This window comes from Dasypus novemcinctus, chromosome 11 (genome assembly GCF_030445035.2).
Source record: "Dasypus novemcinctus isolate mDasNov1 chromosome 11, mDasNov1.1.hap2, whole genome shotgun sequence".
Lineage (NCBI taxonomy): Eukaryota > Metazoa > Chordata > Mammalia > Cingulata > Dasypodidae > Dasypus > Dasypus novemcinctus.
In genome coordinates this window covers 28,397,762-28,418,114 of record NC_080683.1, presented here as the reverse complement: position 1 = coordinate 28,418,114, position 20,353 = coordinate 28,397,762, and the positions used below count along the sequence as shown (strand labels likewise).

At 37.2% G+C, this 20,353-nt stretch overlaps 1 protein-coding gene across 2 annotated transcripts in view; it reads right to left on the bottom strand.

Annotated features, from left to right (window-relative positions):
• The window catches only part of HCRTR2 (hypocretin receptor 2), a 101,234-nt gene extending 81,127 nt beyond the window's left edge, over positions 1-20,107 (bottom strand). The window contains exon 1 of one of the 2 annotated variants that reach the window (XM_071218389.1): positions 19,290-20,107. Coding sequence is in view for 1 of the 2 variants with exons in the window: in XM_058307662.2 (XP_058163645.1) it covers positions 19,290-19,512 (223 nt within the window). In the remaining variant the exon portion in view is untranslated. The remainder of the gene's footprint in view (positions 1-19,289) is intronic. The other variant, XM_058307662.2, reaches the window with a different exon arrangement.
• Positions 20,108-20,353: the final 246 nt, after the last annotated feature.

Below are 20,353 nucleotides of genomic sequence, written 5' to 3'. Positions count from 1 at the left end.
GAGAGCAGACAATGGGGGGTGGGAATGGGAGAGGAAAAATAAATCTTAAAAAAAAAAGTGTTAGAGGTAGGGTTGGATTTAAGGTTAAGGGTAGTTTGTGGTTAGGTTTATAATTAGAATCAAAGTCAGGTTTGTTTAGGGTGAGGGTTATATGTTTATGGATAGTGTTAGAGATAGATTTGGTGTTAATATTAGGGTTAGGGTTAAAGGAAGGAATGGAGTTAAAGTTAAGGTTGGTGTTATTTAGGCTTTGGTTTAAAGTTAAATTTGGAGTTACTGTTAGGGTTGGAGTTAGAGTTAGAAATAGGAATGCAGTTTGTGTCAATGTTAGGCTTAGAGGTAGATTGGAATTGGGATTGTAGTTAGAATTTGGTTGGGGTTAGGGTTATGGTTAGGGTTAGAGTTAAGTATTAGAGATAAGTTTGAGGTTAGTTTTAGGTTTAGGTTTGGAGGTAGAGTTGGAATAGTTTTGGACTTGGTTGTCACATTCAAGTTTGGCATGTGCTGGAGTTTGGGTTATAATCAGAATTAGAGTTGTGATTGGAAGTGTTATGGTTAGTGTTGTCATTAACATTAAGGCTAGAGGAAGAGTTGTCATTAACCTTAGAGTATGATTAGCACTGGGTTTAGCGTTGTGTTACAGTATTAATAGACTCACAGTAGGTTTTTGGTTATTGAAGGAAAAACCATAGACTTTAACTCATTCAGTCAGGGCTTTCTGGAGGACCATCCATGCCACAAGCATATTTACCATCCTCATCAGTCTATATAAATGAATAGAAGAACAATCTTGGAAGAGTGTGACCTATGTCAAAGAGAAAGATAGTCACTACTTTTCATTTTTTTCCACTCCTTTGTTCCCTTTCTTTTTTCCTATTAACCTCATTTTCTTCTCCTTCCTCCTTCCCAATACCTCTTTGTCCTCTCTTTGAGTGACTCTGATACTTTATCTCAACAATTGTAAAGGACTGTTGCCATCCATTTCTGAGCTCTGATAATGGTACATTTCACTTACATAAATGCTCTTAATAGAACCTATATGAGTGGATAATAAGACAAATAAGAAAAAAAATACCTTAACAGACAAAATATTTGTTTCTGTATTAAATAATACTTTGTAGTACTGGCATCCAAATCCAATGATCTTAAACAAAATAAAGTTCATGTACTTGGGAAAGATGGAAAAAGCCTTAGCCTGACTGACTGGAGATTCAAACAATGCCACTATGGTTCTCTCCAGGTCTTGATCTATATCTCTGGAAGCTGGTCTCAAACTCTCCTATTGTAAATGATTTTCTTCTATGAGGCAAAGGGAAAGATCTTAGGCAGCTCCAGGTAACCATTCCAGGGAGCAAAACAGTAGGAAAAAAATCATTTCTTACATATGTGAATGTATAATCTAACAGACAAACTCTTGATTACTTCACTTTGGATCAAATTAGCATCCTTTTGGTAAGCACTGTATTTAGGGGGATCCTGGCTCTGGCTCTGGTCCTAAGCAGCTGGCTTACTGTGATTGACAGTGGCATCCTCACCCCCACGTGGTCAGAGAATGGTAAAGAGGCAGTTTCCTAAAGGAAAAGGTTGTGCTGTGGGGTGAAGAAGGAGAAAAGACAAAAGCAGCAGGTATCTATTACAGATCTTTATGCAGCAGTGAAATTTTAAATTCTTTACATTTTAGACACTGTTGAGATATATAGGATTGAATTCCTTTTTATCTTTTGTACTCTTTCTATGCCTGTTATTCTCTCTACAATTTTAATTTAAAACATTTTCCTCTAGTTTTATCTTTAGTAGGACTGAAAACACATGAAACATCACTTTTCTCCTAATACCTTTGCCTTAATATACTTCAAAAGTGTTAAGTCAGTTCTCAAGTAATTTTATATGCTTTTCTTTACCTTTTTTTTTTCTCGTTTCTCTGACTTTCCCTCCCTGAGATTTTATACTGTGATGCTTTGTCTTTAAAAAAATCAATATTGTATTGATTTTTCATTTTATTCTCATTCATTCTTTTGTTCCATAGTGTTACTAGATTTCCTCTTCATTCTCTTCTCTTTCTGCTCTTTATTCTGAAAGTGAATGACTTGATAATTACCATTTTCACTGTGTTTTTGGTGATAATTTTTCCAAAAAATATATACTAGAGGAACCAATGCCTGTCTGCACTATTCCTTTAAATATTTCATGTGAATCACTCCAACTCTATATTTGTAATCAGATTTTGCCTTTCTACATGATTTTGTTTTCATTAAAAGCCATTTTTGGGGGAGTGGATGAGCTCAAGTGGTTGAGCACCTGCTTCCCACGTTAGAGGTCTTGGGTTCAATCTCCAGTAACTGCTAAAAACAAACAAGTAAACAAATAAAAAACAAGTCTGATTGGGGAGTGGATGCAGCTTAGTGGTTGAATGTCTGCTTTCCATGCATAAGGTCCCAGGTTCGAGCCCCAGTATCTCCTAAAAACACTTTTTTTGTTTATAGAAATCCAAGAAACCAAAATTTCTTTCATCAAAAAGCACCAAATTTGATGACAAAGAAGTGTCATCAATGTCCCATGTTTTGATGTGCCAATTGTCATATTTCTAGCCCATTCAGTGACAAAGATGCATAATTAAATACCAAACTTGCAGAAACTGAATATTATGAAGCTGAACAGAATAAAATCTCCCAAAGTAAATCTCAAATTTATATCTAAGATTTTGTGCACAGAGTTACAATATGAAAATATGTTTAAAATGAACTCTATGTCTTTTACTATTATTGTTAAAAAAAAAAACAAGTATTAATCTCTGAGAGGGAATTCACATAGTTGCTTGGCAACATAAAATATTTTTCCTATTAGAGTGTTAATTATAGATAAACTTGCAAGTAATCAATGTTTCCAATAGGACAACACACATCTTATGCTGCTACAAATAAATATAACCCAAGCCTTTAAGCTAGCTATCCAAACTGCCATTCTAAAATTTGTACGATTTATTCTTCTTTTCTAATAATGTTAAGTCAATAATAAAACTGTAAGAGATGCTACCTATGGCCATGAAAAACAAAGGAAATTCAGAATAATGAAATAACATGCTCATTTAGGGGTCTATTTTTAAATCTTAGGAAAAAAAATTCTTTTCTCAGAGTTAGAGGGGCAAACAACCCAATTTAGATGTTTTTCTCATTTACATTCCAGTGCCGAGATGATAACAAGCTGAGAATCAGTCATAAGGGAGGCACTGAAAGGAACAGAGAGGAAGGGAACTGCAAAGGTCAGAAAAGGAAATGGTATCACCTATTCATTAACGGAAGTCATTCTGGAGTATTGCAGTCACTACATTGATGAAATTAGTGATGCTGACTCTGAAAATCTTAAGCATTTAAAAAGAAAGTTGCCATATAAAACCAAACAAGGACATTTGATGAGAAATCTGGAGACGATTCTTTGATCAAGCATCATAGGTAAACAAGAATATGGGTTTGGGAGAGAAAATTGGTCATTGCTTCATTAACTCTTGTTTGCCAGAGAGGTGACTGAATTGCAAGGTTTGCCCCTTGGAGTGGAAGGAAAAAATAAACAGCTCAATGTTCAAGTTGTTTTCTTTCATTCTGAGGATACCAAAAACTGGAGGTAACAAAAGTTTAGCTTGTGCAAACCCTGCCTCCATAACACTTTTTGCTTCTCCCTCTGCACCTCCTCTTGTCCACTTCCAGGATATGATGCTCCAGGATCCTGTGCTGATGTTTCTTTCTTACTCATCGAGCTAATTTTTTACCTCAGTACACTGTTCATATTTCTCTAATAGTAGATGCCACAGCATGTTTTCTTTAATGTATTCCATTTATTTCCTTTCCATGAAATTATGAACTCTTCATGGATAATGACAATATCCTTTTAATCTTTGCTTCTTTTAGTTCAAGGAGAGAGTACCAGGCAATTAATAGATGCTTGGTAACTGTTTCATGAATGAATGGAATGAATGCATGATATCAATCATTAAGGTTTAATTGATATCCATTCAACAGTAGCATCACATCCACTTAGACCTCAGGAGAACTTCAGGGCCCAGGCATTTGGATGCTGACATTTTCTCTTGAGAACATGGTTGTTGTCCCTGAGCTTATAAAAATCACTTCCTGTGACCTGGCAACCATTATCCAGAGCCTTCAATAAATGTTCTTCTGCTCTTAAATTTGAACACAGATCATTTTCTCTCACTTTCATGTGCTAGGGCTAAAAACAGAATGTCAAACATTTAATTATAATATCAGATAGAAAAATGGGTATACAAACTACAACTTATATACAGTTCCTATTTTGTATATAAAGTATGCAGATTAACATGTGCTACTTAGCGATTGCCTGCAAATGAGGAAGGCAATTATACCTAGTAAAGAATGAGTTTACAATAGTTTATAAATTGATACTTTCTCAATAAAAGCCAAGATAGATCCTAAATATTTTATTGAACTGAAAAGAGAAGCTTTAAATAAAAGTAGTAGCTTGAATGAGTATAGTGGAAAAAAAAATTAGCTGTAACTAATGTCACTGATAACGCCTCACATGAAATGCATATAAATACACATAGGTTTTTATTTTTGTATTCACATATATGAAATTTATAGGAAAAATATAAACATCCATATTCCAAATCTAAATTATTATAGTTCACAGTGAAAATATCTCTTCTCTAACTTACTACACCAACTATAGCTCAAGTCTTATAAATCTTGCACAGTATTTTGTTAACACCATTCTTTCAAGGTACAATATTTGCAAACTACCAATATACTGAAGAATAGGGTAGGTACCCATATGTCTGCTATAGATTAGATGAAGCTTGCTAAAAGTCTTATGATTCCTCCTTGTTTCCACACAAGGGATTAAGGATATTTCAGTAAAAATTTGCATTTCTAAAATTTTAGTGTAGATAAGTTTCTTGGAGGAAAGAATTTATTCTGTTTCCTTACCCATCTAACACTTCTATGGCTCCAAAATTCTTGCTCAAAATTTTTCTGATGGTTTTAGAATTTCATATAATCCTAATACAATTCTATGACCAACAATTTCTGACATTTATGATTCAATAAATCAGCACTGCTAGCCCTAAATCAGAGCCAATTCTTTATAATGTTTTTGTGTGGTGAAACACCTTCAGTTTTCATAGTCCCTCTTCAGTTCTTTCCATGGCATAATTGGTTAGCTACATTTATTATGTATAGCAATATGTGTGTAAATTTCATTTCATGGTTCAAGGGACTGACAATAAAAGGAAGTAATGCTCACTTTAACTCTGAAAAACTGATTTCATATAAAAAATTGTAAATTAGAACACACAAAAAAATTTTTTGCATTACTAATTCTACTACACAGTGAATTCTGTTTATCATTCGGACTTCTGAAAGTCCTTGTTTCTATAAAGTTGTACAACAACAACAAAAGTGTATTACAACAATAAATTGTGCCAATGAACACACCGATACTTCTGGTTAAAATGTTAGATAACTAAGTATATTACGTCAAAATTATCACTGAGAGAAGCTTTCAGGCTCCAAACACTTACCTCTTCCTTTATCTCCTCTAACTCCTCCTAATGACTTTTTCCTGCATTTTTTGTTTTGTTTTGTTTTGTTTTCATGCCTAATCCTTTTTCAGGGCAGGTTTTTAATTTTCTCTCCTCTAAGAGCACTTTATTGACACAAACCCTCCAACTGAATTTACATTTATTTAAGTGCTTTTTTTCTGTGTTTATTTTTATACTCTTGGTGAGAATTTATGTTGGCTTCCAAGAATACACACAAAATTACAAGAAAGCATAAATTAAACAATTGTGAAAAAGAGAATAACAAAACCAAATGACACAAGGGTGAAAACAAAGTAGAGTAGGAACAAGCCTCAAGGTGCTGACTGAGGTCATCCATGTTGATGAAGAGTGACCATAATTCAAAATATGTAATCCTGGCAGAAGACCTCAAGACACAATTCCTAACAAAATCTTTTATTAGAATGCTTATGTGAGAACCACTCTTGGAACCACTTCGAAATAATATTTTACTTAGATTTGTAACAACCAAACTAGATATGTACTATGTTTAACATATTTTTAACAAATGAGGAAACTGATACACGGAAAGGAGAGGAAATTTGCCCAGAACCATGTGGCTCTAAGGAATAAAGCTGGGGGATGGATTTCTGAGATTGTCCTTTTAACCTTTCTTCTATATGACCTATGACTTCACTGTTAAAAATGATAACTCAGATTAAGTGCAGCTCATTTGGCAGTAATACAAGATTGCAAATGTTTTTAAAATTCGACGTGAGAGGATAATTAGTCAGGGAAATGTGTGCTTTGAAAACATGTACCTAAACAAAATCTTTCCAAGAGAAGGAGGTAATTTCTTTAAGCTTTGAAAATACATAAAATATAATTCAGTAAGAGCATTTTCTTTTTGACTAAATGTTAACCTATAGCCTCTTGATACAGATTCCTTTCAATTTTTTTAAATGCACACAATTTCTTTGGCTTGCTATTGACTCTGGAGAGGACTGTTGATTCTATGGCTATCATGGACCCATTTTGATTTGCACTCATGTGTGCACATGCACACACACACACATACACACACACCTTGGCAATTGCCACCCTAGACACCTATTAACAGATTCGCATTGTCTTGTATGTTTTTGATTATTCCTGAAGGCATTGTCTGACTAAATCTCATATGAACTGTATATATTTCTTGCATAACCACACATTTAAAAAGAAGTCTGAGTTGGAAACTGATTTTAAACGGCATATGGGGGGTCAAAACCAACTTCCTGCTGGACATATGCACAGTCCTCTAACACTGTAAACCTTTCCCATACTCGGTCAATTTCATCATGACCCCTCTGCTACTTGGCACATTTGCTTTTTTTTCGTATTTCATGTCTCAGATGAAAAAAGCAAAACAAAGACAGCAGTCACTCACTTTCTTTGGCCAAAATCTTCTGTTAATCATTAGGTCCTTTTCAATTCTCTATTTCAAACGAGTTGCCAAGAGTGTTGTCAGTGATTTTCTTTTTGCTTTTTTTTACATAACTCGTTGTCTAGGCTTATACCCTCATAATCTTTCTCTTGGAGAATATCAGTAGACTCCTAACTGGTTTCCCAGTCTCTGGTCACTTATAACTTCAACTCACAGTGACGATTGTCCCTATTGTAATCTTCCTTTGCAGAGCTCTGTTATATCTAAACAATGTCATTTTCAAATAACTGTGGGCATTTAAAAATTCATTTAATCCAATATACCATGATAGACTACTGACAAGACTGGTTCACATATCCACAAAATAATGAACACCATGAAAGCAATGGAAAGCATCATGGGTGTTTAAGTCTCTATTACTTGAAATTACCGCCCAAAAGTCAGTGAAAGCCTGTGTTTTACTGGAATTCCATGCTTAGTTTTATCTGCATGGTTCCACAGAATTATTTATATAATTTCATGCCATCATAATTTCACTCAACTTAGGCGGAATTTCTTTGTCCCCTTTGGAATGTCTCAAAATTACACTTACACATCAACAATGCCGCAAATGCTGCCTGTGCAGTGAAGAAATACTTCTGACACCAAGTCAGGCCCCAAATTTTACATTTCTATGTTCTAACATTTAACATAGTCTCTTCAGTCACCCTCATATTGCAGTCTATTGTTTTGCTTGTTAGTCTCTCCACAAGATTGAAAATTCTTTGTAGGTAGAGACCATGTCTCATTCACTTTTGTATTTCCTCCACAGAATGTAATAGAGCAGATTACACGTTGTGGGTGTTCAATAAATATTTGCTGAATGAAATAAGAAAAGGAAATAGCTCTAAATTAGATAAGCCCTAGAAAATCAGTGTGTTGGTTCAGGCTGCTTTATTTTTCTGTGCTCCTTTTGCTGCTTCAGTTGGCCTGAACCCTCTGGAACTCTATGTTACATTTACCACCATTTGCATGATAAAGATACGTCTGCATGACTTCAAACTGACCATCTGTAGGCGTGTCCATTGATGCTGGTGGTGACTCAGTACCCAGAACAGTCTAATGAGCCTCCCCTCCTTTTTACCAAGTCATCAACTCTATGTTAAGCATGACTCTTGCTGCTTGAGTCTTCACTCATCTTCCCCTGCTGTCTCTGTGGCCAGGTACCTGCCATGAGTTCTAGATCACTGAGGTGATGGTGATTAGTCCTTGAAATCCAAGTTTCCTTCAGTTGACTTTACCAGGAAATGTGCAGAAGAAATTGTTTTTTCCTTAAATTTCACAAATCATAATTTTTAGTTTGTTTTACAGACCAGCATGGATACATTATCAAGGGAGGAATGGAAATGGGGAAAAGAGCACTGCATTTACTCACTGTTCAGGGATGGGGAGGCCAAGTGATAATACATAAAGCTCTTTGGACAATTAACTCAATAGCAGCTCTCTAATGCCAAATTTTACATTTGGCAAAAAGTGCCAATAATTGCCCTTATCACACTGGTTGTTGCAGGATTAACTGAGGCAGTGTATGACAGACACTTTCGTTGAACAGTTATGAGAGCTATAGAACAACTCCAGGAAAGTATAACCTGCAGATTCTACCTCTTTCACTTGATATAGAATAATGAGAAAACTACGATAAAATTGGTTCAATTGAAAATTGATCAAGATTCTGCTAGAATTAGCAATACCTCCTTTCTCTGGGCAAGTCTGCACTTTGATTTTTTAAAAATTTATAAGTATATGGTTATTTTAAGGAAATTGGGGGCCAGAGTAAGCCAAGGAAGTTTACTGCTTCCCTTACTCTCTATTAAATTCAGTGTCTAGACACACCCAGCTTTCACCAAAACTGCTCTGCACTCTGCCTGAAAATGTGATTTTTTTCAATTGTTTGGAACATTTCAGAGCTGTAGATTAATATAAGTCACTGGCAATAGTGGAGAATGACAGAGGGTTCCTCAAACTGAATGTCTGTGTGTATGTCTGAAACTTCCTGGGCTGAGCTAAAATATTTTTGGTTCCTTTCATTGCATAAAGTATAGACAAATGGTAACATTCAGTCATCTCCCTTATATCATCTGGGACACTGATGGTCAAATATTTCTTTAGACTTTTTTAGAAACATAAAACACGACCAAGAATAATTTTGAAAGAAAGAGGCTTTAAGTAGGAGTTTGGCACCTGGCATGTTCTCCTCAGTTAGTATAGAAATGTAGTATATTGTTTGGAAGGAGTGTAACGTATGTTGCTTGAGAGAAAAACAAAACAAAATTGCCACAGTTTATAAATCCCACCTGCTTTTCACAAGAAGAGCAGAATAATTTCACACTACTGTCAAGGAGATCTTGGTGCTGGGAGGAGATTTTCCAAGTGGTCTCCCATAATCATTACTTTAATACTAATACAATACTTATTTTGACTTGTGTGTTTCTTAAGATACAGACCAAAAATGTCATAAACATAATTCAACCTATTGAGGTTTTGTTTTAAATCTTCATGTAGAAGAAATTTAAAATCTTTAACTCTTGATTTAAAAAATTTGATTTAGACCTACATTATTCCTTTAGGTTGAAGGCCAACTTTTAATTCATTTGTTAGCTAAAAATTGTTCTAGGGGCTGGGGATACAACTGAAAGCAAGAAAACCAAGGAAACCACTCTCATGTAACTTACATTTTACATAAGGGAGACAATACAGGGAATGAACAAACAGATTAATGATATAATTTCGAATAGTAGTAAGCTATGAAGAAAATAAAATGGGATGCTGTCACAGTAACCCAAGGGGGACAGTGATTTAGACTGGGCATTCTGAGGAACCTCTGACAAGGTGGCATGCGAGCTGGGCAGGAGTCAGGCATGGGCGGGGCTGAGGGCCAGAGCAAGAGTGAAGCCTCTAAAGCAGTAATATATTCAGCCTGTTCAAAGAAAATAAAGCATGCTACGATGCTCAAACACCCAAGGGATCCTCCTTACATGGAAATTAATCCAAGGACTTCCTTGTCTTCATTGCATTTAGTGTTTTCTTCCTAAGGGTATAGTTCATTTACTCAGTGAATAGTTTGAAGCACCTCTGGACTTTGGAAAACTCTTCAAGGCCTTATATTCCATTCTTGGCATTTAAAAATTTTGAATGATAACTTCTTAATCCTGCTTGAGAAAAACTAGGGTGTATTAAAATCATATTAGTCTTATCATTTAATCCCCACAATGTGTGTGGGGTGTGTGTGTATGTGTGTGCAGGTTTTTGTTTCCATGTTTTTAAGTTCTAGAAATCTTACTTTTCCCCTTTTTCTCTAAGATGACTTGGTTTCTTGTCAGTGACCACTTCAAAAATTTCAATATGCCTGGGAGGAAAAAACAACATAAATTTATAAATTAGGATCATCTTCATGACTTCCAGGAATTCATGAGTTACCTTCACACGTTCTGATAACTTCCAAGAATAAGATCTTTCTAGGATTTCCTGTGTCCAAAATACAAATCAAGTCCAAACACATAGTTATCCCAATGACTATGAAGTCCTTTATCTGTACCAGATGGTGAGATCTGTTAATATATCTATTTTCAGGCTTTCAAAAACTGGGGAACTTTTACATTAACTATCCTAACAGAAGAGATTAAATTTTTAGCTATTTTTTCATGATGAAAAGTTGATTCAGTTTCACAGAATCACAAAATCGTTTCATAAACATGTAGCCAAACCTCCCTACTCCCATCCCAATAAGATTAGCACAGTCTGAACATTTTTAAAAAGATGAATTATTTTCAAAATGGTATTTCTAAATAATATGGTTCTCTAACATATGATGACTCATCAAATTCATCCTGAGTTAATGAAATAAATTATTAGAGCCAGTGGCTTTCTGACCCCATATCTAGCAATATAGTGATAAAATTAAGGCCTGACATGGTTGCAAACCATGTGCCTTATAAATTCACTTTCAAGTCACTAAGTAGAAATAAAAACTCACTGAAAATCTGGGAAAGGATATTACAATTTTTAATCACGCTATATTCCCATTGTGAGTTGAAAGATAGCAAATACATTGTTTAGAGTATCCACTAGTTTTAGAAATTTTGAAGTGTGTACTGAGCCAGCTAGTATAGAAATGCACACTGAAATTCTCTAAGGGCTGCCATAGGGTCCATATAATAATTTGTTGATAGTTTGAGTGTTACAAATGCCACTCAAAGTCAATTTTCAAATGAGAATATTTAGAAAGTTGTAAGAATTTGGAATACAAAATTTGGAATTTAATTGGAAACTATGAAAAATTTTCATCAGATCTCAAATTTTTCATCTTTTGTGTTTCAGCCTGAGGCCAAAACATGGTCTAAAAGCCAAAATAAAGGATGGGTGCCTAAAATTACAGTGAACCACGAAACCCAAATAACTAAGTTATTACAAAAGTGATTTTAGTGAAAAACTGTATAGGATATTAGAAATATTAATAGAACTATACATTCAAGATTCCGAAGTATATCTGTCAGGAAAGAATAAATATCTCAAATTTAAATATTCAGTAAACCAAAAACAGTCTCTTTTTTTTCCTTCCTTCTTTCTTCTGTATTTTCTCACTCTTCCTTTCCTCCCTCCCTTCCTTATTCAGCATGTAAAAATCCTCCTGGAAGTAATTATAAATAGAGGATTTGGATTATACCTTTTCAAACAGTTTTTCTCATAATTTAGTAGGCTTGATTGGATGAGATGCAAAGAGAACACAAACTATAGTGTGAAAACTTTGACAAGCATTACTCTCTTTGGATTTTTCCTCTATACTCCCCTCAGAATGCTCTCATCTAAAATACAAACTGATGACAGAATTTTCCTTGAAATCCTTTAAAGGCTCTCCTTAAACTACAGAGTCAAAGCTGAGCTTTTCAGGATGGTGCACATGGCCTTTTTTAGTCTCACTTGTCTATGGCTCCAACCCTGTCTCCAGACTTTCCTCATCCTTGTTTACACTGGAGTCATCCAATTGCTTAATATTCTCTTCCTAGTCCATGCTATTTCATGCCTCTTTGATTTTGCTCATGTTTCCTCTGCTTAGAACATCCTTATACAATTTTCTTGCCTTGGGTAATGTCCATTTAAACTGATTTTAGGTGCCATTTCAGCCTCTATCTTTCTCTAATCCCCCATGTGGAGCCAAGTGCCCTTCTCTTTGGTTTTCACTGCATCCCATGAACCCAAAAACTTGCCAGATTATATTGATATTATCTGTTTATGTGTCTGTTTCTTTAACAGAGCTTAGATTCCTTGACACCAGGGTTTTATTGTCTTGGTACCTCTGGTTCTTTGCAGGCAGTTGGCACAAAGTCTCTAAATATTATCAGTTACTTCTCTAGGCAGATATCCTAATACTGTAGTGGATGGATGAGGTTATCTCAGTCTTATGCTATTAAGTAGGAGTTCTGTAAATTCCATTGTTCTGAGTCTATGCAAGTTAGCAATACCTTTTACTAGTGTATGGTTTCTGTGGCAGAGATAGGGTTCCCCTATATTTCCCAGATCCCTTGCAGTTGGATTGATACTATGAGATTAGTTTGGCTCTAATAATTATGAGTAAGACTGACATGTATTGCTTCAAGGTGAAGGTAGTTATAAGACCCAATATATTTTTTCCATTTCTATTTTCCCCTGCCATGACAACTTGAGAAGTTGTATTACTTAGTGATTGCTGTAAAAAAAAAAGCTATCCCTAATTTAAACAGCTTAAAACAACTAATATTTATTGTCTCATAGTTTCTGAGGGATCAGGAATCTGTGAGAAGCTTGGCTGGATGGTTTTTTCTGAGGGTCTTTCATTTGGTTACAGGGAACTTGCAGTCATTTCAAGCCTAAATCTAGGCTGAAGGTCTTGTTTCCAAGCTCACTTATATCAGGCCTCAGTTCATCTGAGCTGAGTTGACTGAAGATTTTAATTTTTACCAAGTGGGCTGCTCACAGCAGGACATCTTACTTTCCCCCAGAGCAAAAAAATCCCACAGTTGAGAGAGAGAGAGTAGGCCATCAGGACAAAAGCTGTGGTCTTTATAATGTAATCTTGGAAGAGAGTACGATCACTTCTGCTGTATTCTATTGGTCATCTAGCCCATTCCTGGTATAATGTGGAGGGGCTACACAAGAATGTGAATGCCAGGAAATGGGGGTGTGTTAGGAGCCATCTTGGGGGCTGGTTATCCCAGAGGCCATACATTGAGGTAGTGCATAAAACATGGAGGATGGCTATCTCTGAGTCACTGGATAAAACAGATTGCTCCAAACCACATTAAATGTTAAATAAGCAAGAAATAGACTTTTGTGGTGGTAGGCCAATAAGAATTTGAATGAATACGCTATTCAGTCCAATAACGATATATAAAGGTTGACCTATTCCGTCAAATCAATAGAAACTCATAAGATTTTTTTAAGTGAACAAATTATTTCAAAACAAGAAAATAAATGAATGACTATGTTTGGTAACAAAAAGAGGGAAAAAAAAGAAAGTATTCAGATTATCTGAAGTCTTAACTAGTAGGCCCTTAGTCCAAAACTTGGTCTGAAGGCAGCATTCAATTTCAAAATAACCCTTTGCCACAATTACCTAACATTTTTTTTCTGGCGATTCCCACCCCTGAACAGGCAAAAACATTTTTGGCAGCACCTATTTTACCTTGAAATTTTCTCTTGTAAAGTAACCCTAGTCTGACCTTGATTAGCTTATCAAATGAGCTCATTCTCATGGCTGAAGAACTATAGTCTATCAGAGAAATGCTTGGCAGCAAGGCAAAATAACTCTGTAAATTGTCTAGAGGGCACACCTGAGCATCACTTCTGGCCTCATTTTTTTCTGTGCTTTCCTAGGCAGGGTTAGAAGCTAGGGAGAAGGACAGGATGAAGTAATGGAAAAACCATGGACCTGATAAATTGTATTTGAAATCTAGTGCCACCACTTACTGTCTGACTAAACTTTGAAACAAGTTAAAATAGCTTTTAGGATTTCACTTTTCTCATTGGGAAAACAAAGTTATTAATCTACTTATTATAAGTTTTTTTGTGAGACATCAATGAAACACATAGAGGTAAAGCCCAGTATATAGGATCTGGCACATAAAGCACAATAAATATTCTTTATTCTCCTTTGCAGGGGAGAAGATGTACTGAAGATGGATACCTTCCACTGTACCTATCACATGCCTTTGACTGAACTGTACCACTGAGCCATTGAGCCATTACTTAACAAAGCCAGCATTCCTAAGGTTATGGGATATGTTGGGGATACTACAGGAAAAAAGATGAAGGATCTTCTTTGACCGCCAAAATAACATCAGTGGTGGATACCCCTGATATTTGAGATTCTGAGTGAGTATGAATTCAGTGACTTTGGAATACCAATGTACCTCCAGCATATGAGGAATCACATGTATAATCTAACATGAATGCTTACCCTACTGAATTTAAATGAGTTTTAAACTATTTTGAACATTGTATTGTATTTGTATTTAAGTTTTAGTTTTGGCCTCTGTCTTTTGAAAATCGGGAGTTTTTCATAATTTCACTCTGCTTATGTTTTTTTTCAACTATAGGAAGAATCCATTAGATATAAATTGTCAGTAGCACAAATTATTCTCGTTATTGTCTCTCTGTGATAAATGTTGCAGTTAACTATGAGACAGCAATTTAAAAAGTTATCATTAGGAGTCTGTTCAAGTCAAAGACATGATTTATTTATCAAATAAAACTAAATGGCTATAGTCTTAGCAAAAATGAGGAGGCATCCATTTAATTCATGTTCAGATAAGCATGTTTTACATTCTATAACTAAACAGCTTAAAGCCCAATGGGTAATATTACCTTTTAAAGTCACTATTCATTATTTCTATTGGGTCTTGGGAGAGATGAGTGATATATTATCTCTGACCTCTTTCTGCTCCTTGTTTTAGAAAAGACAGACTCACAAACACCCACAGAGCTGAATTGTAGAGTAGGAGAATCAGAAGAGAAATGTCTCTTAGGCTTAGGAGTAGAAGGAACTTGAAACTGTAGTTTCAACATCTGGGACATAGGATTAGTTCTGTAAGAAGCAACCCTATTCACAAATACTTCCCCCATGCCACTAATACAATTTACTTTTGTATTTTATTATTGAGTAAATTCTTGACTAGACAATACCAGTGCCTGTGTGTGTGTGCACGTGCATGTGTGTGTATATATGTATGTTATTAAAAACACTTATACTAATAGACCAACTAACCAACAAGCTAACCTGAAAACTCCAAATGAAAGGGACTTGGTGCAAGCAAATTTAAGTGAGAGAAAGCAAGAGAAAATGATCAAGAACATCAGGAATGACTTTCACAGAGAGGTGGGAAGGCAATGTTAAGAAGTCAGGATGAAAGTATAGGACACCCAGTAGGGGATGGGTGGGTGGCATTGGCATGCAAAGAGTAACAAGGGCTAACTCCATTATTCTCACATCTTTTAGGAAAACACTTGATTGAGATAAAGGCTGGGTTAGAGCTTTAGGTAGAGATTTCAGTGGTGGGAAAGACGGGGGAAAAGTGGCATTAATTAGTGTCTTCTATGTGCCAAGAAAAACATATACACATTATATACATGTGTATATATACACACACACACAAATATATATTCCTCTATGTCTATATAGAGGTATGTCTATAGAGCATATCCTCATAAAATTTCTAAAAGTTAGGTATTATTAACCTTAATTTGCAAACTTATGAAAGAGAGTTGGAGAGTTCAATAACTGATTAATGGTGCCACAGGAAGCAAGAAACACAGATGGAATGATGTCTACATATGCTGAACATTCTCCTCATTTTCCAGATGGAGACAACAACAGGGAAAACAAAAATATGCCAGGTGAAAATCATGATATCTTTGAATGCAGAAGTAAATATAGCACATAATCACTAATTTTTCCAAGGTTTTAAATTTCTGAAACGACTAGAACCCATCACTGTCTCCAGCTTCAACTCAACGTATCAGGAGAAAAAATTACATTAAAAATATCCATTGGATTATCCCCAAGAGCTTCCCAGCATCACACATACTCACACACAATAGTTTTAAAACATAATATTTATCAAAATATATTTCTTGAATAAGTGGAGTCATCTATTTACTTAGAATATAAGACCCACATAGGGGTAAGATTTATGTGGCATAATTTTTGAAAAAGAGAAAACCATCCTTTCAGAAAGAATCTTGCCCCATCCTTCTTCGGAGGGCTTAAAAGTCCACAATTGTCTATTAAATTTAATTTAATTTAATTCCACAATTAAAATTCGTGTGCCTTTTATTAGAATGCAAATATTCATGAAATTGTATCTTTGGTAATTTCTACCTTTTTATGAATGACTTTGGTCATATATTTCCCTGAAACTGCTTTCTCTCTCTGTGAAGGAATATTTGATAGTGAAGAGGGGGCATAATCAGAGAGAGGGACTGTTGGGAAAAGAAAAAGATATGAGGATGATCAAAACTTTGTCATTCTGCTCAGAGCATATCCTGTTACCTCACCTCACAAATAGAACGTTGTAGAGGAAATGACTTCTAACTAATGGTATTTTATTTATAAATTCAACAAGGTTGAGATTTCCCAAGTAAGCAGTTGCATGAAAGTGCAAATGGTGCATGGACCTTGAAGGGACAGTGATTACATCTGCTGCCTACATGGTGGTATTTCACTTTCATACCTAATATTGTCTTTTATCTTGCATGAATATCATTTCTTATCCTGCCACTCTGTACATAAAATTACTTATATCAGAGGGTCAAAAAAGCAATTCTCAATCTAATCCGTTTTGCAAATTTGACAATGACATCAAAGAGCAGGAAGTTGTCTGTGAGTAATGACACTGCTCATTTGTTTAAATGTCAAACCTGAACCTCACCAACTTTCAGAATATATTTCAGTAAAGAGTGGGCTTCAGTTCAGCCAGAAATGTTGTCAGTGTTATTCAGTCCTGAAGAAAAAAGCTGTCAGTACCTTGAAAGTAGAGTGTTATGTGTAAATCCTTCTTTTCAAACTGAGTGGAAATAGCCATTTCAGCTCTTTGGACTTTGGACAGTGTTCTCTTACTTGACATTATGAAACAAGTAGCCTTGCTGTAGAGGTGTATCCTTCTTGAGACTAAACTCCCCAAGCCAGTAAACATAGACCCCTAAACTATGCATTTAGGGATAAAGACTATGCAGTACAGCTTTTTGCAAAGCAAACAAAATAACAGCAAAAGGGAGCAAATTTTATAAAAAAGATTAAGCCTGACAAACAATTAGGGAAGGAGAAGGGTTAAAGTTTGTAGCTATTCCTGAAAAAAAAAGTCAAATGTCTGCTGCAGTGCAATCCTGTTCCTCTCTGGATGGCTCTGTTGGTGAAGAAGATGGCTTTGCCATTAACCCTCATGATAATTTATTGGCAGTGGACACAGATGCAGGGAAGGACAAGAAACACATTAATAGGCTTGCAAGCAACCAGGAGCAGAGAATCCATTCTCTGTGCACTTTCTAGCTCTAGAGTGGAATAGCAATGGAAAATTCTGGATGTGAGGTCAGAAGAATGGATGGGAATCTGAATCATGCCCTTTAATAAGGCATTTCATTTCTTTACGTCTTGTTTCTTCTGTAAAATGTGGGTTATTGTGGTGCATAAATGAGAGTGTATGTGAAGGATCTGGCATATGATAGGTACTCAATAGAAGTTCCATTTTAATTATCCATTTATCATCAAGCATTGGTATAATGCAATCAAATATATCTATGTTAGTGGTCATGTGTCCAAGTAGTTGTAACTCTATGGATAGATGGCAAGTAGGGAAGCAAGAAAGGCATTATTTACAACCTAAACCTTATAACCTAAGCCCTAATCATTGGTTTCTCATCTCTCCCATGAGATAATATTCTACCAACTCTCTTCAGAATTCCTTTCAGTCACATACAATCAGCCTCTCTGCCTGCTGAATTGGGGAGAGGCAATTTTGGATGCTTCCTACCCAGACCCCTCACTTGGGGAGAGGAGGTGAAAATCAGCTTAGTGCTGAAAGCCCGTTAAGTTTCTCATCATCCTCTACTGCAGCTACAAATTCTTTGCTTTTGACTTCAAAGCCTCCCAGCCTATCTCACCTCACTCACCTTCTCTCCCTTTTAAAACTGAAAATCAAGAGCATCTTCTCCTAGCCTCCCTCATCTCCACCTGTCATTTCCAACGGAGACTTCCTCCACACTGCCCTCTACTTTTGAAATGCCTACCACTCTCTCCATTCACCAAGGGACACGCTCCTTTCATTCAGAATTCATTTTAAGTCTGCCTCCCTTCCAACGCTCCTTTATTTAAGAGGACTCCCCTCTCGCCCTAACAAACGACATCACTACAGTCACCATAACGCTGAGACACCCCCTCCCCAACCCTCAGAAATTGTGGGAGGGAAGAGGGTGGGAGAGGTGGGGGCGAGGCAATCTAGGTTTACAGAAAAACCTAGACAGGTACAAATAGAGAAAGCTCAGCGTAAGGCTTGGTTTCGTTTTTGGAAAAAAAAAATTAGTTAATGCAAATTTTTTTTTTTTTTTTGCTCTCGAGCCTAGCACCTAGCGTGCTGTGAAACACGTACTGGCTGAATGGCTGAATGAAAGAATGAATGAATGGATGGCTGGGTGGATGCTGAATGATTGCGATCTCTTTGGGACTTTTCTCAGATGCCCCTCCTTCCTGCTCCCGGCATGGCTCCGGTTTAATTCAGCATCAGTGCGTGAGCGCACCTGCTCTGCCGCTGCCTCCACTCTTGGCCCCTTCATGACCACCTTTTAAAGAGAATCTACATCACCTCACCAAAGAGCACTTTACCTAGCTCACAAATCCTTTATGACTTCAACAGCCTAAGAGAGCTTGCTCCTTTAGGGCGCAGCTTTGCATTTCGCAAGCTTTACCTTTCCCCAAACCTTCCCAGGCACCCAGCCACGTTACACAAAAGGATGACTAATGCCCCACACTCAGCAGAATCCACCGGGAGATCCCATTTGCTGCCCCTCTCCTGGCGCTTCTAGCCTAGGTGCTCTCAAAAGAAACGCTGTTTCCTTCTTCTCCCTGCAGGAAAAGGAATAACCATCCTAGGGCTGGGTCCTGGTACGTAAAAATCCGAAAACTTTTTTTTTTTTTTTAAGAAAACCCCCGCCCGAGAGCAGCAACCTCTTTGTTTACGCCCCAAGGGGAGGGCTGGGTCTGGAGAGGCGCGCAGCCGGGGCGGCGGGGAGGTCACCGCGGGGGCGAGGGCTGACCGGGACCAGACTCACCCAGGACGTTCCCGATGAGAGCCACGACGAACACGATGATGTACCCGGCGATCAAGACCCACTCATATTCTTTCGGGTGTAGGTATTCCCTCCACAGGTACCGCAGGAATTCCTCATCGTCATAGTCGGTGGGGTTTAAAAAAGGCTCTTGAGTTTCATTCAGCTCCGAGGCAGATGACCAGTTGCGACAAGGTGGGGAGTCCTCCAGTTTGGTGCCGGACATCACGGGCTCGGGTCCGGTTTTATTCAATCTTGCAAGCTCCTCTTCCCCTGCCCCATGAGCACTGGTGATTTGCGGTGGGAAAAGCTGCGAGGCGAGGCGAGAAGGGGCTCCGGAGCAGAAAATGACGTGAAAAGTTACGGAGCCAATGCCTCCGGGGCCTTACGCCGGGCAACTTCTGCGGCGGTTTTGCTGTCTTTGCAGGCGATTTTGCACCGGTAACGGAGGCGGCTGAGGAACTAGGGACCGGGCACTGGAGGCTGCAGCAATGACACCAGGAGGAGAAAGCTACCTCCGGCTCAGCTCGAGCTCAATTACTCTTCATTCCAGCACTTGAGACCGCAGAGCACAGCCTCCTCCCGCGCTGAAGGAGAGCCGAAGCTGAAGAAGCGGAAGAAAATAAAGAGAGAGAGAAAAAAAAAAAGTAAAGAAAATGATTCAAACCTGTTTTTTTTTTTTTGTCGGTTAAATTTCCCTCTCTTTTCTTTCCCCCATTTCTCTTTCCACCTTTCTCACGTGCTGTTTCTGTAAACCGTATACACAGATACGACTGTGGACATGCCCGGCATGCCAACGCACGGTTAATATAGGATTGTTTGCAGCATTTGTCTTTGTAATGCAAATTTAAAGGTAATGAGGAAGAGCCGCTCTGTTCCTCAAGTAGGACAGTGCAAAAGTCATTTCAGGCAAATATTTCAGCCTTTGTTGGCTTTGCCAAGTTAGCACTCGCTCAGTCTTTAAGGCACACCACCACCACCACCACCCAACCGAGGAGTGAGGGCATTTTTTTAATTGAAGGATGTATTTAGCTGGAATTTGCATTTGCAACAGCAAGTATCCTGTG